This window comes from Pipistrellus hanaki (genome assembly GCF_964339955.1).
Source record: "Pipistrellus hanaki genome assembly, chromosome: 2".
Lineage (NCBI taxonomy): Eukaryota > Metazoa > Chordata > Mammalia > Chiroptera > Vespertilionidae > Pipistrellus > Pipistrellus hanaki.
In genome coordinates this window covers 75,162,747-75,189,045 of record NC_140504.1, presented here as the reverse complement: position 1 = coordinate 75,189,045, position 26,299 = coordinate 75,162,747, and the positions used below count along the sequence as shown (strand labels likewise).

The 26,299-nt window shown below is 34.9% G+C and overlaps 1 protein-coding gene across 1 annotated transcript in view; it reads left to right on the top strand.

The window, feature by feature from the left end:
- Window positions 1-13,539, top strand: part of EPHA6 (EPH receptor A6) — an 848,112-nt gene extending 834,573 nt beyond the window's left edge. The window contains exons 18-19 of the mRNA XM_084875438.1: window positions 9,947-10,096; window positions 11,906-13,539. Of these exons, the coding sequence (XP_084731564.1) occupies window positions 9,947-10,096; window positions 11,906-12,020 (265 nt within the window). The 3' untranslated portion in view covers window positions 12,021-13,539. The remainder of the gene's footprint in view (window positions 1-9,946; window positions 10,097-11,905) is intronic.
- The last annotated feature ends 12,760 nt before the right edge of the window (window positions 13,540-26,299 follow it).

Here is a 26,299-nt window from a genome sequence, read left to right as displayed (position 1 = left end):
ATCCACATCCTCACCAACACATGTTGTCTGTTGATTTGTTGATGATAGCTATTCTGACAGGTGTGAGGTTGTACCTCATTGTCCTTTTGATTTGCATCTTTCCAATGATTAATGACTTTCAGCATTTTTTCATATGTTTGTTGGCCTTCTGTCTATTTATGTCCTTTGCCCATTTTTTTGATTGGGTTGTTTATTTTCCTTTTTTTAAGTTGTATGAATTCCTTATAAATTTGGGAGGTTAACCCCATATCGGATGTGTCATTGGCAAATGTTCTCCCATGCACTGGGCTCTCTTGTTATTTTGTTGATGGTTTCTTTTGCTATGCAGAAGCTTTTTTTTTTTTTTTTTTTTTTATGTAGACTCATTAGTTTCCTTAGTTTCCATTGTCCTGGAGATGTATCTATAAACATTGCTATGAGAGATGTCTGAGATTTTGCCGCCAATGGTTTCTTTTAAGATTTTTATGGTTTCACATCTTACATTTAAGTCTTTTATCCATTTTGAGTTTATTTTTGTGTATAGTGTATGTTGGTGGTCTAGTTTCATTTTTTTGCATGTATCTGTCTATTTATTGAAGAGACTGTCTTCACTCCATTGTATGCTCTTGCCTCTTTTGTTAAATATTGGATTGAGTTTAATGAGTTGGGTCGATTTGGGGGATCTCTGTTCTGTTCCAATGATCTATATGCCTGTTCTTGTGTCAGTACAAGGCTGTTTTGAGTGCTGTAGCTTTATAGTATAATTTAAAGCTGGTATTGTGATTCCTCCAACTTTGTTCTTCTTTTTCAAGATTGCTGTAGCTATTTGGTGTCTTTTTTTATTCCAATTAAATTTTTGGAGAGTTTGTTCTAGGTATGTGAAGTATGTCATTGGTATTTGAATAGGGGTTGTATTGAATATATAGATTGCTTTGGGTAGTATAGCCATTTTAATCATGTTTATTCCCACCACTTTTCTTAGTATATATAAATCTAGTTTAACTTTTAAAGCACTTCGCTTCCATTAATATGTGAATCATGAAGTTAGAGAAAAACTCAAACCAGTATCTTTAATTCAGAACCACTATAAGTTAACATTATTATAAAACTATCAATAAATGGTACTGCCTCTCTTCACCTGGTTAATAAAGCACTTATAATGCTATCTTCAGTGGGCAATAACTTGCAACAATTTTCCATTCATTTATTGTAGAAAGACCTTGCTCAGTGTTGCCTGGACTGTACATAATCAGTATTTGCTAAATTGTTATCTCTGTGTACCAACTCATGGAGAACTTATTTTGTTTGACTTCTGTAACAAACACTTTTTTTGTAACAAATACTTTTAATGATTTTTTTTATTTCAGAGAAGTAACTAGCTGCAAAAAAACCAGTGTTGAATTGAGGGATTAGCAAAGCTTTGTGGAAGGAAGACAGAACATTAAGTATTAATCAGGAAGTGTGAAATTTCTACCCATTAGAAAATCAGTTTGCATGAACTGTTGGCACAAAATAATAATACCAATGTTAACACCAATACTAATGTTGATACTAAATTTAATATACATTATCAATAATCTTACTGTTATTTGTTGATAACCTACTATGTGCCAGTCATTGTACTAGGCACCTTCATCTGTTAGGTCATTTATTCCCTACTCTTATTATCTCCAGCCCTCAGATAAGGAAATGAAGGCTCGAAGAGGCTAACTTTCCCAAAGGTACACAGCAAATAATTAGTAGATCAGGAATTTGAACGAGGTGCACTGACCCCATAGCCTTTGTTCTTTCCATACACAGTAAACAATCCCACAAAATGCTAAGATTTTTCCCAATACAGCACTGTTCCAAAAATATGATTATAGAAAAGAGGGTACATTCTTACATTTCCAGATAGGTGTTTCTCTGAACTAACCAGACTTCATAAATGGGGTATACTAAAATCCCCAAAAGAATTTATAGTTGGGCACAACCTATTATTTTATGTTCCACAACAAATACAAGGATGTAGAGTATATGTCCTCATTTATGGGAATTAGTAGCAAATTCATAGTCCATATTTTCTATTCCACCAAGATCTTCCTGTAATGCTCAGCCACTTGAAGAACATTACTTGGAGGAGAAAAAAAAAATAGAAACTACAACAAAATAGAAAAATGAGGAAAATATGGCAGCCACACAATTCCAGAATTACATCCTCAGGCATTTTTGTAGATTGAATTTTTCCAGTGTTGGCAAATATATGCTTTGCTTTTTCCCTTGTTATGGCAGACATTACTAATCATCACAGCACTTTCCCACTGAGCCCAAATGCTACCTCAGTGTTCTTCTCAAGGCAACATTTTGACAACCACTGCTAATGAATTGTAGTTGGCATGCAATATGAAATCTATTTATATCCTTGTGTTATTTCTTCACACAAATAGGCTTTCCTTGAGGTTCAGTAATCTATTAGTCTAGCTATAGGGGCCATGCACTGGGTACTCGGAATTATGGGAGTGTTTTAAACAGTATTTTCCTCCTCTGCATCTTTCCCTCCTAATGTTTAAACACACCTCTACTTTTAAATTTTGTTTTGAATTTTATTCCTTCATACTTTGCAACAATTATCAGGCTTTTAGGATAATTAATAATATCAATTTAAAAAACCCTGAAGACTTTCTGAAAATAAAAGCTGACAAAAAATAATTCATGTTTCCAATTTAACACTGTGGAGAATCGCATTGTTTGGAACAAAAGGATATTGGCCAGAAGTACAAAATAGTCACAAGATATATGGCATGGTTCTATGGATTTCAGAATATTTGGAATAAAATTACACTTTAAAGTGTTAAACGAATAACACAATTCTTTCATTAACTTATGTTCAAGTTGACTGATAGGCCTAATTGTAGAAAGGGCAATGTTTTTTCTTCATTCAAAGGTTAGTTAGGTAATATATGTATCAGGATATTACTTTATGGATAAACTAAATAGTGTAAAGTGTAGTTCCTGAGTCAGAGAGAGAAACTCATGTAAAAGCATTATAGTGAATAAGGTAAATGCTGATTTTGTGTTCCAGTAACCCTGAGCTACCTCACTCCATCTGTAACTGTCTTTCCCTCCACTCTGAAACCTATAAAGACAGAGATAAGCAAACACTTTCACAATACAAGAAATACATTAAATAAAAAGCATATTTTTAATACACTGACTGTTACATCAATAGACACTCTTCTAGTTAATAGAATTAAATGAGAATAGATTATTCTATATGAATCAGCCTTTCTGTCATGGATCATACTTTTTTATTAAAAAAATTAAGACTAAATCATCATTTATTTTATGAATTTCTGGAATACTTTCAGCATTGTGCTATGACCTACAAAAAATAAAAAGATGTGAGATATGGTTCCTACTATCGGGGACTTTTAACTTCATCTTTAATTTTTTCTTTCTTAAGGATTTTCACCAAGGAAGTACCTCAACTGAAGCAAAAAGATACATGCTTTAAGGCTATATAATCATCTATAATAAAAGAATGTTGTTAGCAATCTAAGAATCTAATTTTAGGGAATTAATAATTATTAAGCATTAACATAAACTATTATACATTCATTTGAATAGTAGCTATGAAGACTGTTGAAACATGCAAAATATTTATAAATATTTGAAATAAAGTGAATATAAAATGGAATCAATCTTCTCTGTACAGTTCTGATAAGCATATATAAATGTAAGCTAGGGGAAAAGATGTTATGTTAGAGTAGTAAGGGGAGAAAAGCCTTTAAGCTTGTAATGAATGTAATGATTTTCTATTAAAACAAGATATTACCTTGCAATAGTGCTTCTTGAGCACTATTCTTGAATCATTTTAATAGCTCCATTACTATTATATTTACATGATGAATATAAAACATAAAACTTTTAAGATAAAAAATAAAAGACTTATTTTTTCAATTACAGTTTATATTCAGCTAGTAACCCTGTGCACGAATCCGTGCACCCGTAGCTCTCATAGGCCCACCCATGGCTGGGTGCGAACGCTTGCCTCATCACCAGGGCGACGGCCTCCCGCTCCCCGGCCACTCCACGCCCACTGCCCAGAGGCCCTCGCAGCCAGGGCGGAACACTTGCCTTGTCACCGCAGCCACGAAGCAAGCATTCCACCAGGCCACTCATGCTGCCCGCTCTCAGTGGCCACACCCTCCCCCCCGCAGGACTGGGGGACTCTGGTGGGGCTGAGAGGACTGGGCACTGCCATCTCATGGCTATGGGTGCCACAATCTTTGTGACGGCATGACAGTTAATTTGCTTATTACTCTTTTATTAGATAGGATATTTTGTATTAGTTTCAGGTGTATAGCATAGTGGTTAGACAATCATATACTTTACAAAGTGTCCCCCTTTCCCTAATACTTCACATACCCACCTGCACCACACATGGTAATTATAATATTACTAGAGGCCCGATGCATGAAATTCGTGCACTGGGGGGTAGTGTCCCTCATCCCACCCTATACCCTTTCCAATCTGGGACCCCTCAGAGGATGTCCAACTGCTGGTTTAGGGTTCAGACCTAAACGGGCAGTCGGACATCCCTCTCACAATCCGGGACTGCTGGCTCCCAACTGCTCACCTGCCTGCCTGATTGCCCCTAACCACTTCTGCTTGACAGCCTGATCACCCCCTAACCACTCTCCTGTCAGTCTGATCGACGCCTAGTTGCTCGCCTGACCAATTGCCCCCAACTGTCTTTCCCTGCAGGTCTGGTGCCCTCCAACTGCCCTCCCCTGCTGGCCTGGTCACCCCCAACTTCCCTCCCCTACCAACCTGGTCTCCCCAAACTTCCCTCCCCTGCTAGATGATTGCCCACAACTGCTTCCCCAGCCAGCCATCTTGTGGCAGCCTCTTATGACTATGTGGGGACAGTCATCTTGTGTGAGGCTGTGATGGTCAATTTGCATAATACCTCTTTATTACATAGGATTGACTATATTCCCTATGCTGTACTTTATATCTCTGGACTATTTTGTGACTATAAACTTTTAGTTCTTAATCCCTCCCCCATTTTCATCCAGTCCCCCAACACCTCTTCCCTCTGGCAGCCATTAGTCTATTTTCTGTGTCTATGGGTCTGTTATATTTTGTCTGAAAAATATATTTATATATCTTCTTGCTTTTTAATGACAGTTTTGATACCTATTAATAAAACTATCAAAGACTAGTAAATTAAAAGACTAGTACTATCATCAACTAGTACTATTAAATTAGTACTAGTACTAGTAAATTAAAAGACTAGTACTATCAACTAGTACATCAACTAGTACTAGTAAATTAAAAGACTAGTACTATCATCAACTAGTACTATCATTACAATAAAGACTTACTTGCTGTGTCGGTACTATTATTTCACATATTTAGATGTATTGAAAGTATATATTTATTGCACCTTGAACTGTATCATTACCTATTAGCCTTTTTTCTAATATAAATTGATCATAATTTATACCTGGGATTTCCTAATGCTACCCCTCCTTGATTATCTGAGGAAAGCAATAGACCCTTGACCTTCTGTTCTACAATATGTGCTTTTTTAAGTGTGAGCTGCAGGTTTTGCTGTGAAGACATTTCTCAGGTGGGCAGCTTACACTAATCACAAAGAACAGAAATTTCTAAGCACTCAGCAAATAGCGGACTGAATTTATCATTGTATTAATACATGGTTGATAAGAAAGGGCATTTATTGTTTATTAGGTAATATTCCTGAGAATTCATGTGAGGCTGATGGTACCCAGCCCTCAAAGCCAGGAAACAGGCAGCATTTTTCAACTTCATTATAAGAAAAGCTGAGAGAAGAGTTATTGCACAGGGGCTGTGAACAATGAGGGGTCTCTGACCTTACTAAATCAACTGCCAATGCAGCCGTATAAAGGCCAAAGCGTAAGTAGGTTACTCGAGATATGTGGAGAGAAAGGGGATTATGGTATTGAAACATCCTGGGAGCAAATAGTGGATGCTTTTCCTCAGAGAAATAGGCCATTAAGTCATTTAGTATACAGTATGTCCTTCCATGACCTTTCTATACCAAGGACATAAAATTAGCAAATTACATTTCCACTCACCAGTTATATGAAATTGTGAAAACTCAGGCATTAATCCAGCCTCATCTCAGGAGAGAGAGAAGTGAAGTCATTCAACTATACCTGTGCACCAAGAATGGGGGAGGGGAGAGTATGAAAGGGAAGTCAGTGGAATACATTCTTTCATTTTCTTCAGGTTCACAAACTTCTTTGACAAGTTTGACAAGTAATTAAAGGATATGAGAGCCAGATTGTCTTAAAACAGGATATTAGTTTTCTAAAGGTGTGGTTTTATTTGTAGTAAGCAATAAAATACCCTAGACATTTTGATATTTAAATTCAGTGATGTTACTACAGCAGTATTCCCTAAAGAATGTTCCATAGAAACTGGTCAGATAATTTAAGAAGACAATGCAGAAGCTATTCTGAATCCTCTTACATATTTTCACTGAACGTTTGAATAAGGAAGATGCTGAGAAATGTCACAACTAAAACCCTGATTAACTCTGTTTTCCATGGAGGCCTTTATTATTTTGTATTTATATGTGAATTTTTACTTGACAATACTTATTAATAAAACACCTCTAGGAAATGAAGAAATATAGCAATAATTAAAGTACTTACTGGTAAATGCTATAATAGCTTTTGATCTTTGGACATGACTAATCTTTGTTTAGGGTCAAATCATGAATTACTCTAATATTTAGAATGTAACAGCCCACAATCAAGTAGCATTGCAGTTTACAGTATAGAAGAGAATGTGGTACAGTGTCTAAAATAGGAAATATGGCCTGGCCAGCATGGCTTAGTGGTTGAGCGTCAACCCATGAGCCAAGAGGTCACAGTTTGATTCCCTGTCAGGGCACATGCCCCGGTTGAGGGCTCAATCCCCATTGTGGGGTGTACGGAGGCAGCTGATCAATGATTCTCTCTCATCATTGATGTTTCTGTCTTTGTCTCTCTCTCCCTCTTCCTTTCTCCCTGAAATCAATAAAAATATGTTTTTAAAAAATAAGAAATATGATAGATTTGAGAAGCAGTAAAAAGCACACAAGTAACTGTTAAGCGTAACCATACTCATATGGACTAAAGTGTCAAAAGATATATCCATTTAGTTTATGTAAATTCCAATTATATATAAAGAACAAAAGCCCATGGATTAGCCCATCATCTCTCTTTACCCCCATCCCCAACTTCAACAAGACCCCAGTTTAGAAAAAGGGGAGTCAATGTAGCAAGTAAAGAAAAAGACAAATAAATGAATTCCTGGCCTTTAGGAGGAGCTCTGTCCTGACAGTTCCAAGGGGCACCTTTCAGAGTCCTCGGGAGTCAGACTTTACAACGCGTATGACATGCATAATGTTTTTGGCTTTTATTGCTTCCAGACACCCATGTCCTGGTCATTTAAGGATAGTTTAAAAGATTTTAAGAGTAATTTTTATAGAGATTCTCTTTTGATTTTTACTTATTCACTGACCTTAAAACCTAACTCCCACTCCTATGATTTTTAGCAGAACAATACCAGCGTTACATACCAGGCATATGCCATTCTGTTCATAGTGGAGGTATTATTTCACGTGGTTTAATCATATGTGCTCATATACTATTAGTTTCTAGTTAAAGCTGAAATAGTTCAAATATGAATGTAAAAAACATTATAATGAAATATTCCTTTTTTAATTTTTTTATTAAATTATTATCTGTGTACATATTTTACCATTGCCCCCCCCCATACATACCCACCCTCCCCAGAGTTTTGTGTCCATTTGTTGTACTTGTATGCATATATACAAGTCCTTGGGTTGATCTCTTATCTCCCTCAGATCTCCCTCCCCTCCCCCGCTGTTTGACAGTCTGCTTGTTACTTTACTGTCTCTATATCTATCTTTTGGTTCATCAGTTTATAATGTTCTTTATTATCCATAAATGAGTGAGGTCATGTGGTGTTTCTCTTTCATTGACTGGCTTATTTCACTCAGCATGATGTTCTCCAATTCCATCCAGGTTGCTGCAAATGATGAGAATTCCTTCTTTTTTATGGCAGCATAGTATTCCATTGTGTAGATGTACCATAGTTTTTTGATCCAATCATCTGCTGACGGGCACCTAGGCTGTTTCCAAATCCTAAAACCTATGGCTCTAGTTAGTCTCCATAGATTCTTTCATTCTTTAATTTTATAAATAACTAAAAGCAAAGTAAATGAAAGTTGGATTAACCTTCAATATTCTAATAAAAATAATTCAGAGATTCACTTCTAGTGGGAAAGGCTTGTATTACTCAGAAATTATTGATTTTACTCAAACACCAATAATTAAAAAATTGTTACTGCTTTACTATGTAATATAGTTTATAGACCTAATAATTTCAAAAATTATATATTTATTACCCTAAAGGGCTAATAACATACTTGTTACTATAAGAGAACTTTTACTATCATGTATTTTTTAAAACTACACAAAATATCGTTAACCTTAACTTTCATGTTATTTGGTAAGGAGAATAATATAGTTTATTGTCAGAGTGGCTTAAATACATAATTCTGAGTTATTTTTATTATAATTTCTAAAGTAAATTCCATTTTATTCTCTCCGTCTGAGTTTAACTTATATAAAACTAACTTACATATATACTATATATGTATTTACATATACATATTACATACATAATATGTTTATATATGTATAGACACACATCCTCTAGCCTTCCCAAAATAATACCTTTACATTATTTTTGTATTAAAACTGTAAGACTACTCCCAGCTGCAATGCCCTATGCGTCAGATTTGAGAAACAAAAATACAAATTACTGTATCACTTACATTAAAACTCATCAATGCTGGATTTCTTTTTCTTGTTAACCCAACCTTGCATTGATTTTGCTTAATTTTGTGCTTTATTAATATCTGTGCTTTGGACTATATTATCCTATGCTTGACGGATATAAATCTCATTCATGCAATTGACAGCAGAGATTACTTTTTAATAAATAATAAATTATTGTTAAATATTTGAGAACAAATAAATGGAAGCTCAACCAATGAGTTCACCATGGAAAAACAGAAGGGACTGCCATAGAAAATGTGAAAAAGGCAAAAGGGCATTTTTTTAGATTCAGCAGCAGATAAGAAAGTGTAAGAGTGAACAGCAGCCTGTGGCTAGTTATTCTTGTGAATATTCCCCAAATTTGAAAACATAATTTTATGCAAGAGAAAAAATAGGAGTTGCAAGATGTGAGTTTTCTCATGACATATCAAGTATAAGACTCAGTAGTGTCAAAAAGCAGAACACACACACACACACACACACACACAAAAAAAAAAAAAAAAAAAAAAAAAAAAAACGACAAGAGAAACTGAACAGGTAAAAATGGTTGACTGAGCCGAAACTGGTTTGGCTCAATGGATAGAGCGTCGGCTTGGGGACTGAAGGGTCCCAGGTTCGATTCCGGTCAAGGGCATGTACCTTGGTTGCGGGCATATCCCCAGTAGGGGGTGTGCAAGAGGCAGCTGATCAATGACTCTCTCTCATTGATATTTCTAATTCTCTATCTCTCTCCCTTCCTCTCTGTACAAAATCAATAAAATATATATTTTAAAAAAAAATGATTGACTGAATACGATGGAAATCAGAGATTTTTTTAAATGGAGGGTGGAAACATCTATAATAATAAAAGCATAATATGACCGGACAGCATTCCAGACGAAGCTGGGGCCAGAGGGAAGCCCAGGTGCCGGGTGCCAGAGGGAAGCTGTGCCAGCAGTCAGGGGAAGGAAGGCCTACTCTTGCACGAATTTCATGCATTGGGCTCTGGTTAGATATAAGATCACCGTAAAGGAAAAGAGAAAGTTGGCTGTTTTTTGCTTTATCTGGCTTTAAATGGTCTCCATGGTTTCTTTTCCTTGTAGAATGCCAGAGTCCCCTGGCGAAGTTCCTGAATATCCTCTGTTTGTCACAGTGGGTGACTGGCTGGATTCTATAAAAATGGGACAATATAAGAATAACTTCATGGCTGCAGGGTTTACGACTTTTGACCTGATTTCAAGAATGAGCATTGAGTAAGTGGTACTAGAGTTATTACTGGGTTCAGATGCTCCACCCAAGGGATTATAAATTCAAGTACTGTATCAAAAACACCATGGTTAAACTACCTTTCCTAAGGCTACTATAGCATTCCCACATCTTTCCCCACCATTTCCAAATACCATTCTAGTGGAAGTTGGACATTGCACTTTTAACTACTATTCTTTAAAAGAATATATTTTATTCAAATTGCTATTTAAAATTTTATAATAATTGCTAAAATGCATTTAGTCTTGTTCACATCATAGACTTTACATCAACATGGTTTTGCCCTGGTAAGTTATTTATTACTCATATATGCTCATCTTTTTTTTTTTTTTTTAATATATTTTATTGATTTTTTACAGAGAGGGAGAGAGATAGAGTTAGAAACATCGATGAGAGAGAGAGCCTCTTGCACGCCCCCTACTGGGGATGTGCCCGCAACCAAGGTACATGCCCTTGACCGGAATCAAACCTGGGACCCTTCAGTCCCCAAGTCGACGCTCTATCCATTGAGCCAAACCTGTTACGGCTATGCTTATCTTATATAGTAGTAGTCAATTCTGGTTTCTTCATCAAATGTAATAATTGTAATAATACAATATTATCATGTCATTTCAAATTTCCTTCTCTATAGTATTATGGCCAGTCATTTTCCCACTGTCTCAAAGATTTTCTTTTGCCTGTGTGCAACAAAAGTGCTCAAGATGTGCTTAAAAGGTTAGATACTAAAATTAGTAAATTGAACCATATGAAATCGCCATTGTTTTAATAATTCAGCATAATACAATGGCATTCTTTTTCAAATTATTGAAAGATCTGAGAACTCAAATGGAGTCTACATTATACATTCCACCCTACATACTATTTTACTGACACTGTTGAAAATTTTTATAATTAACTAAATTATATATTGTTTAAGGCTATGACATGTCTGAATATTACATTAGTGCCTGAATTTGAAATTTTCCTTAAATTTGAGGTTAACTTGATTTATTCACTGGCACCAGGGAGAAGAAAAAAGTAACAAACTCTTAATATTCATTTATATATCTACTTAAACTTTTATTTTACCAGTTATACAATTTTTTGGCAAATTTATAAAGCAAATTGGACATGTTGCATATTTGCCAAATCTCAATGTTTATTTCCTCTCTCTCATACTTCAGTCTTAGATAGTTCCCAAATTTGAAAACACAATTTTATGTGAGAGAGAAAAGAGTAAAGAGGAGTTGGCAAGCCAAAACCGGTTTAGCTCAGTGGATAGAGTATCGGCCTACGGACTGTAGGGTCCCGGGTTCAATTCCGGTCAAGGGCATGTACCTGGGTTGTGGGCACATCCCCAATAGGGGGTGTGCAGGAGGCAACTGGTTGATGATTCTCTCTCATTGATGTTTCTAGCTCTCTATCCCTCTTCCTTCATCTCTGTAAAAAATCAATAAAATATATATATTTTTAAAAAAAAGAGGAGTTGGCAAGATCTCAGATCTAAATGTTCATATTCTCTATTCTCTAACCCCCTATTTCCCTGCCTCCTCCTCCTTCTTCTTCTTCTTCTTCTTCTTCTTCTTCTTCTTCTTCTTCTTCTTCTTCTTCTTCTTCTTCTTCATATTCTTCTTCTCCTTCTCTCTCTCTCTCTCTCTCTCTCTCTCTCTCTCTCTCTCTCTCTCTCTCTCTCTCTCTCTCTCTCTCTCTCTCTCTCTCTCTCTCTCTCTCTCTCTCTCTCTCTCTCTCTCTCTCTCTCTCTCTCTCTCTCTCTCTCTCTCTCTCTCTCTCTCTCTCTCTCTCTCTCTCACTTTCAGTGACATTAGAAGAATTGGAGTCATACTCATTGGACACCAGAGACGAATAGTCAGCAGCATACAGACGTTACGTTTGCACATGATGCACATACAGGAGAAAGGGTTTCACGTGTGAAAGGATTCCCAGTACCGGTGTTTTGTGCCTCAGCATTTCTATAATGAAAGACATCTTCTCTACTACCCGCTCTTCGGAATCTCCAAACATCACTTTACACACTGCTGTCTCCTGCTCAGACTACGGGCACACGCTCTTGTTTATGCTTCCAACCTGGATTTTTAAATCATGCTTCATAGCTCCTCTCTGAATAGCCTGCAAATAAAACCCTGGCCCACTGCAGATATCACTACACAATGGTAAATAACTCAGCATGGATGTGTAACCTTGTATAACACCATTTGGGAAGTGTTCAGGGACTTAACACATAGGAATTTATTTACCCAGATGTAACTTCCTTAATGGTGTATTTAGGGTTTGATGGTAGATGAAAAAGAAATAGTTGACCTTATTTTCATGGTTTGTGATCAAGTAGCTTCCAAATTGACATGCATATTTATTTGTTAGATAATTATATTTAACTCTATGGGTCGTATTGTTATTTTGTTCTATAATGGTCTAATTGTTGATGCCTGATGTTGTTAGATTTACAGAAATGAGCAATGATTTTATGTAGTGAATTCTTGTCAGGTGTGACTATGGTGAGAAGGGGGTTATCGGGGAGGGAAAGGGAGGAACATGCTGTGCTTTCAGATCTTCTAAGGCTGGGTTTGTCTATTTTTTTAAAATGAACTTTATAGTGTCCTACACGTTTCATAGTAGGTGGTAGTTTAGAGGCTTTTCCCCTCTAATTTTTTACTAACTACAGTACTATAGTACATTTCTCTACTACCTTATAAAGATCACCTCTAGAAAGACCATGACCGAGTCTAAGGCTTTAAGGCTTTCACAGAGTGAAGTATAGAATAAAACCATGACTATTTCCTTGGCTCTTCTTCACAAGTTTCCAAAAGGAACTATTCTCAGTGGAATTGCTTGAAATAGAAGCTCTAAGATTATAGCCTTGGATTTAATGTTAAAATATTAATTTTATAATAGTTGTCTGGTGGCAAAAGAAAGTAAACACATGTAGCTGACCATTTTATATTAGTGCATTTTGCAAGCATAAGAATTTTGGTTTTGTTCATAAAAATAAGTTACATGAACATGCTGAGCTGTTTTCCAAACCTTCCAAGATACAGGTATGCCGTTGCATACTCCAAAGAGAACATAACTGATCTAACACATGAAAATACATAAATATTGTGTCAACCTGGGTTCATAATAAACAGTAACATAAAAATGTGAAACAGCTAAGGTGTGCTGTTGTCATAATCTTCTTGGAGGCTGTCAAAAAGACAATACATTTTTTAGTGAATTAAGCTGAGTCAGCTTATCAAAATAGTGCTGTATTATGAACAAATTCAATTATAAAATCGGCTGTTTCTTTGTGAAACTAAAAAAAATTAAAAAGATGACTGTTGTGCTAGGTATAAGACTATGGAGAATGTTAAGAAAAACCAAAAGACCAGGTTGTCTAAAGATGCTAATGTAATAAATTAGTTTTTATTTTATCATATAGATAAAGGTGCCTACCCACATTCTCAAATTCCTACCTAAATCACATTTTTTGGTGACAGTAGCTTTCTTGCTATTAAAGGAGATTCACTTTTTCTGTTTATCTTTTTTCAGATTTGTTGATTATCCCATTAGACTACACTTTTCCACATATTTATTTTCTTAATTATTTATCTCCTGATTTTTGCCTACCACAGCTTAATTTGTCTCATTTCTAGAAAAATGTATAGAGCTAAAAGGAAGAGTCTTTAAAGTATTCCTTGAAATATACTAAAAAGCAAAAGTAGGAAATCCATCACTTTTTAAGTAAGTGTATCAGAAATAGCTAGCAGCATTTTCCAGCCATCACCCACATGGTCACACATCACTCACAAACTATCTGCAGTTTGCTTGATACATTTACACAAATATGAATACGTTTAGAGGAAATATAAAATACCCACATTTACCTGTCTTCAAATATATATTAAATATAACAGATAAATAACAGATGTAAAACAGATTAAATTTATTAACCATATATATTTATTTTTATAATACAATAAAAAAAGGTATTTAGAAAAATAAGGAATAGAATAATTATGGTCTTCCATAGGACTCTGTCAGCAACATCTGTATACTTGATGAAATGTTTAAATTTCTTTAGGAAGAACATTCAGTGTTTGCCACATTAAAGTTCTCTGATAAGAAATTTTTTCTTAAAAAAGTCCAATTCTATCCATATCTGGTTAATTTATACTTTTTTTCTTCCCTAAAGTCCTTATCTAGTTTTGTAAACTGTCTTTTCACTTTGTCTCTTACCCTAAATCCTCTTTAAAATTTCTTTAAAATTACATTTACATTTTTCAGAACTATAAGCATGATAATCCTAAGAGTGTAATTTTAAATCTCATTATGGTCAGAGCAAGGTTGAAATATGTGTGCAATATTAAGCTGAAACATTAAAAAATAAAGCTATTTCTTTACCGCCTATCAATCATAGAGTGCGTGATCCTAAGGGTATGATAATATGTAGGAATGTTAATAGTTAAATTGTCAAATATGTTGGAAAATTTTACATGAAATATTTTGAGATTTACTAGTGTACATATTCAGTAATTAAAACTTTAATGTGCATAAGCATAGAACCTAATTATAGGAAGAAAATGAGTAATTTCCATAAATCACAAGTCTTCAGAAAAAAATCTTTGATAACTAAACTATGCATATATATTCATGTACCTGCATTATTTTAAATTTTCTAATCTACACTATGGGAGTCTTTTTTAGATTTTGGCAATTTGACAGATGAAGAAACTGTTTTCATCTTATATTCTAGGTAGTCAAAATGAGTCTTCAGTCAACTCATTTTCTCATATTATAAGGCATATTTGAAAAAAATTTTAAAACAATGCACAATTGGGTGATTAGGTACATAAATCATCAAATTTAAAAAGTCAGAAATTGAAAAGCTCTTAGCTTAATCAGAACCAGTAATTATAGCACTTTTGCGCTGTTATAACTGTTGATAAGAAAGTTATACATGCCATAATCAAGATGATTTCTCTTACTTCCCTCTGTACTATCCTTCAAAATCTATTCAGCTATCATGTGAATAAAACAGACTTCCAGCTTCAACTTTAGGGCCTATCTCAGTTCATGAAGGGAAAACAAATCCAAATCCAATCCTTGAAACGCAGTCTTTATAGCAGGTCTTCCATTTTTATTTCTTTCCCTACCAAATTTCTACTCTGTAAAGCAGTCAATTAAATCTCTTATCACAAAAGGTTCATGAATACTAGGTATCTTTTTTCTGTTCCTTTATTAATTTTCCCAAACCTTCCTTTCTCAGTCCCCATGTTCTCTCTTTATTCCTCCATCCCATCTCTTTTCGTTTCTCAGCTCCTACCACTCTACCCTTGCCCCTATCAGCAAAAGAAAGGTAGCACAGCAAGTCCAAAAAAGACCTTATAGGTCTCTATAAAAGATGCGGAGGGTGGAGGGTCCTGCCACATAAATGGGAGCATTTGTAGTCACAAAACATCTGAGTTCTGGATTTCCATTAACTGGAAATTAAGTGTTTTGGAAAGTAATTTCAAAATGGATGATAATGATCCTTTTCTATAGCTATAACTAAGGAAATTTATTATTAATTTAAAAGAATCAAAAACTGTTATCATCTCACAGTTAGTGTGTATATTCATGGCAAAATTTTCTGTTCATGTGTATGTAGACTCACTACTTCAAAGGGGTTACTAATTAGAAAACAGCAGACACTTTTTAAAACAATTCTTCAGCCCTAACTGGTTTGGCTCAGTGGATAGAGCATCAGCCTGCAGACTGAAGGGTCCCAGTCAAGGGCATGTACCTCCTTGGTTGTGGGCACATCCCCAGTAGGGGGTGTTGCAGGAGGCAGCTGATCTATGTTTCTCTCTCATCGATGTTTCTAACTCTCTATTCCTCTCCCTTCCTCTCTATAAAAAATTAATAAAATATATTAAAATAAATAAATAAAATAAAAACAATTCTTGAGTAATCTCTTGCCTAAGTCAATTCATTAATCTTAGTAAATACAAGAACAAGTATGAACCTGCAATGGTTGCATAAAATTCTTTCATATATGATACATTTAACAAGGGAAAGATGATTCTATGACTGTATTAACATATTACTATTAATAGATGAAATAAAGGAGCATAAAAATCTTCGTTGCAGAAAAATACGCCAACTTTCTCACTGTTCCCTTCAAAAAAAAAAAAACAACAACAAGTATTAGGTATTTAAAAGATTTCGTAGCATGAAAATTATTATGTCATGTTATCAGGGGATGACATGATATTCGTGTCCTCTGGGGGGAAAAGATCCAGGTCATCAAAATGTAGTTCTAATTATCTTTCTTCTACAAATAATTAAATTAAAATTTCAAATGAATAATAGATTTATATAAAATGTCTTTAAAAGGATATTTACATCTTGATTGAAAGACTTGGGTTCTTTACTCTTAATTCAAAAGATTTTTGTTCAGTTGGCATTTGCTTTTATAGTATTTTAGAATAGAATTGAAAGTCTACCTTTAACTTATCATTGTTGATTCAAAATTACTGTATTTGAAAATGAAAGAAAATATTAAAAGAAAATTTTTCAATTATTACGGATAGTATAGCACTGGTAAAAGAAAACACTTCATCTTTTAAAAAAAAGAATCTGGCAAATACAAAGTTTTGTGTCCTCAATGATACCAAATCTCCTGTATTTTATTGTTTGCACTTTTCCATTGAAAGCCAAGTTCTTTCTAAACAAAAACAAGGAATTTCAGCACTGGTTAGTCAGAATATTAAATCTCTAAAAGAACTTTTAACTAAGAGAACTTTTGATATGTTTCACTTAAAAAGAAAAATCTTAAAGAATTCCACCACCTTTAAAGAAGTACCTGACAGATGAGGATGAAAAATAGCTCTTAAGTGTAATGTAAAGATGTGGTTTCTACTTTAGATTAGAAAATAAAGTACAGATTAAGAGCACTATTTCCTGGGAGCTGTAAATTAGAAAAGTATCAGAAATAGCAGAAATCTCTCAAGGAAAGCTCTGTCCTTATCCATATTTCTCCATTATTTGTAACCTCTGGTTGTCTTTGTCATCATAAATTCGCTTTTGGTTAAGATATTATTAAGTTACCAACTCAAATAATAAATCAGAACTGATATATGGCATGAAGTGTTCTATATAATAAAGAGGTAATATGCAAATTGACCATCACTCCGTCACACAAGATGGCTGTCCCCATGTAAACACAAGATGGCCACAACAAGATGGCCAGCAGGGGAGAGAGCAGTTGGGAGTAATCAGGCCTGTAAGGGAGGGCAGTTGGGGGCGATCAGGCCTGCAGGGGAGGGCAGTTAGATGTGACTGGGCCTTCAGGGGAGGACAGTTAGGGGTGACCAGGCCAGCAGGGGAGGGCAATTGGGCTGGCAGGGGAAGACAGTTAGGGGCAATCGGGCTGGCAGGGGAACAGTTAGGCATCGATAAGGCTGGCAAGGGAGCAGTTAGGAGTGATCAGGCTGGCAGGCAAAAGCAATTACATGTAATCAGGCAGGCAGGCGAGCAGTTGGGAGCCAGAGTCCAGGATTGTGAAAGGGATGTCCGACTGCCCATGTAGGCTCAATCCCAGTGGGATCAGACCTAAACGGGCAGTTGGACTTCCCTTGAGGGATCCCAGATTGGAGAGGATGCAGGCTGGACTGAGGGACACCTCCCCTCCCCCATGCATGAATTTCATGCACCGGGTCCCTAGTAAAATAATAAAAGGAGAACAACCCTACTTCAGGATTCCTGTTTAGTTAGCATCAGAGTCTCCATCTCATTAGTCTTCATTGAAGGGAGAACTACCTTTATTCCACAATAATATATTATTATAAAGAAAACTCCAAGGACATGAGAAACTTCACTTTTCATATGTCTAATTCAAATTTTACATTTGGGAATTAACTTTGAAGATAGATGTCCTTGTTTTCATGAGTTATATGTGCGCTTACATGACAGGCAACATTGATATGAACATCTCTTTGCACATTGATCATAATCCTTAGAACAGACTTAATTTGCCTCTGTTCTAGAAAGAGCAAATATCATTTAACTTTTTTAAACCATGATTGAAGGAGTGAATAGTGCTAAATCATAAAAATGAGTAAACAATACACTCTAATGATTTTTACCTCATTTAAAATATCCTCTTCTATTGCTTTTGTAATAAATTAAGTCTCTCTTCCACATTTAGTAATTTGTAGAATGAAATGTGCCCATTTAGATAGAAATTGCTTTTGTTAAATGTTCATTTAAACACATCTTCACTCAAAGAGAAACCAGAATACATTAATTCTATTCGCTCATTTTTCATACAAAGTACTAATTTTTGTGCTTTAGAAATATGTATCCAGTAATATCAATGTTAAAGTTGTAAAGTTTTTCTTTGACTGTACATGCTTTATTTATTGCCCACATTATTTTTGTCTTTGAAATAAATCTATTTAGAATTGTGGTCTATGACAAACAATGGCCTCTCCTTTGCTAACTTATAACTGAATGAGCTATGTTTTGGTATATGTGATTGACGTGAGCATTGTGAAATCTAACTTGTTTGAAAAGGCATTGGCACTTTACCTAGAGCTATTATTGCATATCTTCAAAAGTATCTTTAAAACAATACTAAATTTTGTGAACAATATAATAATAAATACTTATTGGAGCTTTTTAAAATTTCTTCACTGCTTGGAAAATAATGTGCATAAATTTTTGTCATTGAAGTTTTTAATTTGTCTTAATATAATGTTTTTTCCAATGTCAGATGTACGTATTGAACAAAAAAATGTAAGAATATATCTATACTATGCAAAAATCTAATTTTCTTTTTACAAATGCACAGTTTTGATATAATTTTAGTTTTTTAGGCCTTGAAGAGCAAAAAAATGAAAATGTGAAATGGGAGCTTGGGGGAGGTGGGGCACAATTCTTGAGAGTCCTAACAAATATGAAAATGATTTTAAATGTTACTCTATGTGCTTTAGTTCTGATACATTATTAATCATTTTGTTAATCATGCTCCAGATTAGATTGCGCCATTGAAAATTTTAATAACTGCAGGATATAAATTTCTTCGGACAGTTTTCACAAACTACACTTGGGCTTGATTTTATATGCAGTGCAAACTTAATTTTGAATTCTGAATGAATCATTGTTAATTAACAGTCTATATGTTCCCTAAACTGTTAGTTATGCCTCTATAATAATCTCACTTTTTAAAAATCAGAGGCAGAGCATGAATGCAGAATATGGAAACAGATCAAGTTCTATTAAAACTGAGGAAAAGATAAAAAGGTAATATGAAGAAAAGTTTGTGTTAAAACTATTAATTCAATTTTAAAAACAAACAGAAACACTATTAGAAAGGAGTAAATGAAAACTATGTTTTCTATTATTGGTAATTATTAATTTTGAGGATGGAAATCTCTAAAATAATGTAAATCCATTAATATTTGTTTTCAAAATATTAATATATAAAATTAAAAAGGAATATTTTCAAAAATAGTTTTTTATTTTAATAATAGACCAAATGAGCACAATTATTAATATTTCCATACTATTTCTTATTTTTAAGGCATATATAATCAAAGAATTTGCCCAAAATACATTGAGTATTAGACTATCAAAGCACTTTACACATATTAATAAATCACTCCCATTAAAAATTAAGTTTTTTCTCCTGCTTTATTAAATGTAAGATGGTAAATATATGTAAAATGCAGATAAAAATAATTGAGTTGAAAGAGTAGTCTTGTACTTATGCTTTATGCAGTAATGTAAGTTTTACAATCTTAAATATTTTAAAAATATTATACAAGTATACAATTTTATATCTTTGATCTCTAAATGTTTGTCTTCTTTCAAGTAGGTTGCCTTCTGTTTTCAGTTTTTTTAAGTATGTTTTTAAAAGAGCTGCCTCAAAATGCTTGTAACTTTCTAATTCTCAAAGAAGTTGAAGCTAAATACCATAACATAGTGGCTAGAAGTTATTATTTTTAAAATTATTCATCTTTTATCGCATATTGGCCAAATATCCCAAAAAGCCTGTTGGAGAAAGAAAACTTTTTACTTCCTTGTGAATGGAAATACAAAAAGAAATCCTTCATTGGCTTTTGTGTATTCAGAACAGTAAACATATATTTTTATAGTAACTTTTCACTGCTTACTATTTAATCAATTTTTTAAATTTTACCAAATGAGATACTTTGTGAAAAGCCATCCCATCATTGAATAAACTGCTTATTGTCTACAAAATCCTTATGAGGAAGCAAAACATTCTCTTTCCCACCATACAAGTTTGATCACTCTACTATTAAATGAAATAGGTATCTATAAAGAACAACAACAACAAAAAATCATGATTTGTCCAGTCAGAGCTCTTTACACTATGGGGAATAGATATAACAAACCAAAAATTAAAGCAAGTCATGTCTTTTTGCTGGCCTAAGGTTGTATAATTCCTAAATTTCAAAATAGTATACATAATTATATACTGATTTCTTTAGATATATTTATCCATATAGTCCATTCATTCATCAAATTATGTTTATTGAACACTCATGTATCAGTGTCCTGTTCTAAACACGGACAATATAGGGTGACCAAGACAAGCAAAAGCTTTTATCTCATGGAATTGATCTTCCAGTGATCAAGACACACAATAAAGAAACAGTAGTACATGTTATATTGATGATTAAGTTAATAATGTTATATAGGATGACTGTGACTTCTATATATATTAAGTGGTAAGTGAAATCTCTGAGGATGTGACATTTAAACTGATATCTGAAAAGCATGAAGGAACCAGTCATGAGAAAATCTGTGGTTAAGAGCATTCTAGGCTGAGGGAATAGTTTAACATGTGGGAGTTTGGCGTGTTTGAGAGAACAGTGTGCTCTGTATACAGTAAATGAGCTGACAGAGGCAAAAATTAAATGGGATCAGAGAACATTTATGAGACTACTGTGATAGTTCAAGGGAGGAAAAAAAAAAACAGTGGGTTTTGTTAAAGTGCAAGCAGAAAAGATGGAGAGAAGTGAATGGATTTGGGGTATGTTTTAAAACAGGGCTTGCTAATAATGGGCTGGGTATGAAGAATGAAGAGAGAAAAATCAAAGATAAATTGTACATTTGTAGAATAAGGAGCTGAGTCAATTGTAATGCAGGAGAAGGGTTTGGAGGGGAAAATCAAAAGTGTGGTTATAGGTACATAAATCCTTAGACGCCTGATGGATATTCAGATGGTGATATCAAGTAGATAGTTGTATATGAGACTTTTAAGATCAGTTAGGCTTAGCATCAATATTTAGAAGTCATCAGTATATACATGGTATGTAGGAAAAGGCTGTAAGATAAAGAAGTAGGCCTCAATTGAGGTCCAGAGCATTCCATTGTTTAGAAGTTAGGTAGAGGACACTGAAAGTGTTCGGTCAGGTGTGTGTGGGGAAGGGGGGTGGGGGGATGCACTAGTCACCTACCCTGTTTCCCTGAAAATAAGACAGTGTCTTATATTAATTTTTTCTCCCGAAGTTGCGCTAGGTCTTATTTTCAGGGGATGTCTTATCTTTCCATGCGCTAGGTCTTATATTCGGAGGATGTCTTATTTTCTGGGAAACATGGTAGATTAATTACTTTTAAGAAGTCAAGATTAGAACAAAGAAATTGCCATTGGATTTGGCAATTCCAGGCCTTGAGAAGGTCAGTGTCTGTGAAGTAGTGAAGTCGAAGCCTGGTTGAAACGATTAAGATTTTCAGAAAGAAGGTGGAGTCAGTATCATAAACAACTATTTCAAAAAGTGTTACTGTAAAGAAAGCAAGAAAAATAGGGCAGTGGCTGGAGGGAGATGTGGGTCAAGGGAGGGTTTTGGTTCCATATGCTTTTAGAGAATGGAGGATGGAGCATATTTGTATACTAATGAGAATGATCTGGTAGAAAAGGGGAAACTGGTTATTGAAGAGAGAATATAATTACAGAAGAAGCCTTGAGAGGGAGAAAGGTTAGTATTCATAGCATAAGTAGGGAGGTTAGTCTTTAATAGGAGACACATAAAACTTCAAAGGAAGGGAAGGCAGTTTGTGTGATATGCAGATAGTTTGATAGATTTGTGGTAGAAATGTAAGGATATTACTATGTGAGTAGTTTTATTTTACCAAAAAGAGATAAAAGTCAATATAGGGATGGGAAGGGCATATAGACGGGAAAGGTATATTTGGAAAGGGAAAAAATTAATATATCCTGAAAGATGTGTATTGTAAACTCAAGTTGTTGTGATTTATAAAACATTATTTTGGAAGGTGTGAGCCCCTATTTTAATTTTTTTAAAGACAATCTAATTATTAAAATAATATTTGATTTGTTTCCACATTACATGAAAAACATCAATACCAGTTATCATTTAGGAAAAACAAATAAGCAATATGGTTGTTCTGTTAATGAAGGCTCCCTATCTATAGGAATGATGTATGATCTTTTCATTGTGCATGAAGTTTTATTTCTGGTTAGGCTGTACGTAATTTAATGTGTTTGAATTTATATATTGCATATTTATTCTTTGGGTTTATTGTAAAATTAGATTGTGAACAATGGAATAAGATTGCTCTCCACATTTTTTGCTGTTTTATCATAGCCAAAAATATAAAGATTTATGTACATATAAATATGTATTTGGTTAAACATTTAATATTGAAATGGCCATTTCAAGTATTAAATGGCAGATGTGAACAGTTGCAGTGTATTCAAAAGAGTTATAAAAATCTTTATAGCACAAATCCTTAAAAGTTTATTTAATACTAAATAATACATTTATACAAAATATCTAATATCTAAGTTAAGACATTTAATCCCTCATACAGCAACATTTGATTAATAAAAAATAAAATACAGCTGAAAACTACATCTTTCCTATAAGTAAGAATGTGATTTTTTAAATCTCTTTGTAACCTGTCACTAATTATGGTTTAGCACTGTATCTATCTACTCTTGCAAAAGGCGGGAAAAGATCCATTTAAGAAAATTAGGAAATGCAGCACTGTATTATTTTTTTTCTTTTTGGTATTACATCACAATTTAGGGCTTCTATATATGCCTTCCACTCAGGTCTCTTACACAGCCTATGTTCCCTTTTCTGGTTGTATCACAATATGGTAGAGAGATAAATACAGTAAAAGGGTATAAACAATAGAACTGCAATCCTACCTGTTACCTACTTTACTATAACAGTGAAGTAGTCCATACTCATTTGAAGGTGGTATTGTTTTCATCTTATAAAAATATGTAATAGTATGATGTTCCATGTAAATTTTCATGTGCTGGCATGCTTACAAGTTAATAGTGTTATAGAATGCTCAGCTCTCAATGAGGGATTGTGGTGTACTGCATTACATACGTCACCTATTTGCTGAAAGAATATGGTGTTTAGCAAATCTACCTGCTGAGCAACATAATAAGATTTTTGTACAAAGTACAAATTACTAATTATTGTATTTTATTTTTCTATGATTTCCTAAGAGGCATTATCAGGGTCTTACAGATGGAGTAAGCCTGTTTATTACAATATCTATTAGCAAATAAAAGTTACAGTTCTGGTGGTTGAATTTGTTACTTTTTTTGTATTTTATTGATGCATATTTAATATTTATTGTTTTAAATATCTACTAAATCTAGATGCTCTAGCTATATTAGTAATTCTGGATACAAAATCATAGGTGTAATTTTTCAAAATAATAACATTAAGGTCAAGACAAATTCGCATAAATCAATATAAATAATTGGTACATATTTTTGTAGTGATTTTATATGGGCAAAACGTTTTGAAACCTTCAAGTAAATTGTTCAGTGCAGAGGCACTACTGTATACAAATTGCTAATGACCAAATATACACATAATGTCTAACTGCTCAAACAGCTTTAGACCATCAACATTCATTCCAAAACTTCCATTAAACTACAAATCAGGATTTCTGTATTATTTTAAAAGTTACTGGTAAGAAAATACATAGAAAGTATCATAATTAATCAGAATAGGATTGTATTTATCATCTCTCACTCTTACCTCTTTTATAATTCTACTACTGTTCCAAAAGCCGGTATGAATTTTAAACTCGTAATAAAAGTACCTGAAATTTTCTTCACTTATCCTGGCATTTTAAGTAGCTTTTAGAAAATCACATACCATTTTTTTTTTTAATGCTTCATCTAACAAAATGAAGAGAGCCAAACTAACTTCTTAAATCAAGTTGGAACAATTTTTATGCTGAGCCTTGAGTGTACTCTTGAAAGCTGTTTCAGTTGGCAAAGCACCAAACAACAGATTCAACATATGAAATATTTTTTAATTGATATTTTCAAAACTAGCATTTTCTAGAATATTGAGTAAACTGTGCAGCTATTTCATCTCTAATCATAAGCTATCACATCAACTTATTTTTTTGGTAAAATAATTACATATCTGCCTAAATTTACTGAAAAGTTAGATATTCAATCTCCCCATTATATTTCTAGTGTTAACTAAAAAACCATCGAAACCTGTAAAGAATTTTTATGAGTTTATTTGAGCCAAACTGTGGACATATGCCGGGAAGGAGAACCTCAATGAATTGAGATAATGCTCCGGAGAATGGCAGGTTACATCTGTACTTATACATAGTTACATGAAATTCACTGGTGATAGATTAGAGAGGCAGGAGAAAGCAAAGCCGGGGGGAGAGGGAAGGGGGGAGAGAGAATGACCCCTGGGATTGGATAAAAAGTAAAATGATGGACACAAACATAGGTGGGTGCAGGAACAATCCTATATAATAAAGAGGTAATATGCAAATTGACCATCACTGCAACACACAAGATGGCCACCCCCATATGGACCCAAGATGGCTGGCAAGGGAGGGCAGTTGTAGGAGATTAGGCCTGTAGGGGAAGGCAGTTGGGAGAAACCAGGCCTGAAAGAGATGACAGTTGGGGGCGATCAGGCTGGCAAGGGATGGCAGTTAAGGGGACCCAGGCCAGCAGGGGACAGCAGTTAGGGGTGACCAGGCCTTTAGTGGAGGGCAGTTTGTGGGGGATCAGGCCTGCATGGGAGGGCAGGAGCAACCAGGCAGCATGGGAGGGCAGTTAGGGGCAACCAGGCCAGCAGGGGACAGCAGTTAGGGGTGACCGGGCAAGCAGGGGAGCAGTTAGGTGTCAATCAGGCTGGCAGGAGAGTGGTTAGGGGCAATCAGGAAGGCAGGCAGGTGAGCGGTTGAGAGCCAGCAGTCCTGGATTGTGAGAGGGATGTCCAACTGCCTGGCACTCGGACATCCCTCGAGGGGCACCACATTGGAGAGGGTGCAGGCTGGGCTGAGGGACACACACATACACACACACCTTGCACAAATTTTGTGCACCATGCCTTTAGTTAACATGATAATGAAGGAATTTGTGGTATCTGTCCTGGCACCCAGCACTTTGGTTGTGCCCGAGGGATCCAGAAAAAGGGAAATTACAAGTTATCCAGATGCTTCAAGGGTATGTTATTATAGATGCAAAGAGACAGATAGGCTCAGTTAAGGTAAAGATTGACCTTGTCAGAGAAGATATTGGCCTAGGACATTAACTGCCCACCATAACTGCTTTTAGTTAAAGTTTAATTTCAGACCATCTTTTGTGGTTATTTAGGTCTCTGAATTTGCAAAACCACCATTCAGGCCTCCCCTGAGCTTGTCAGGTTAGTATGTGGCTCCTTTCATCCACACTAATTTTCACCAAATTTTTTATACTAACTGAAAGGTTCAGGGTTGGGCCGGGGTCACACAGAACGGACTCAAGGCTCAGTGTAATCAAAGTGATATTTATTCATGTCACCTGGGTGTGGGTGGACTGGCTTGAGAAAAAGCCAGGGATGAATTGGGGAGGGAGCAGGATTTTTAAGCACTAGAGAGAGCTGCAGACAGGGCTTCAGCTTAACACTCCTATCAGGCCTATAGTTTTACAGTCTTGCCCTCTGTCCTTCTGCTGGCGCCAGACGTCCGTCCTTCGGGGGGCTGTAAGGAATTATGGCCTTCAGGCATTTCTGTAAAATAATCACTCAAGGGGCACATGTTTGTGCAAGGCTTAGGCTTATAGAACGAGCTTTCCTTTTGACATTTGTTAGATTTTGTAAGGCTCAAGCCTTGTGTTCTCCAGTTAACCCTTTTCCTAACCAAAACTAGAATTCAACCTAGGGGCAGAATATAACAAATCCAAACAGGAAAGA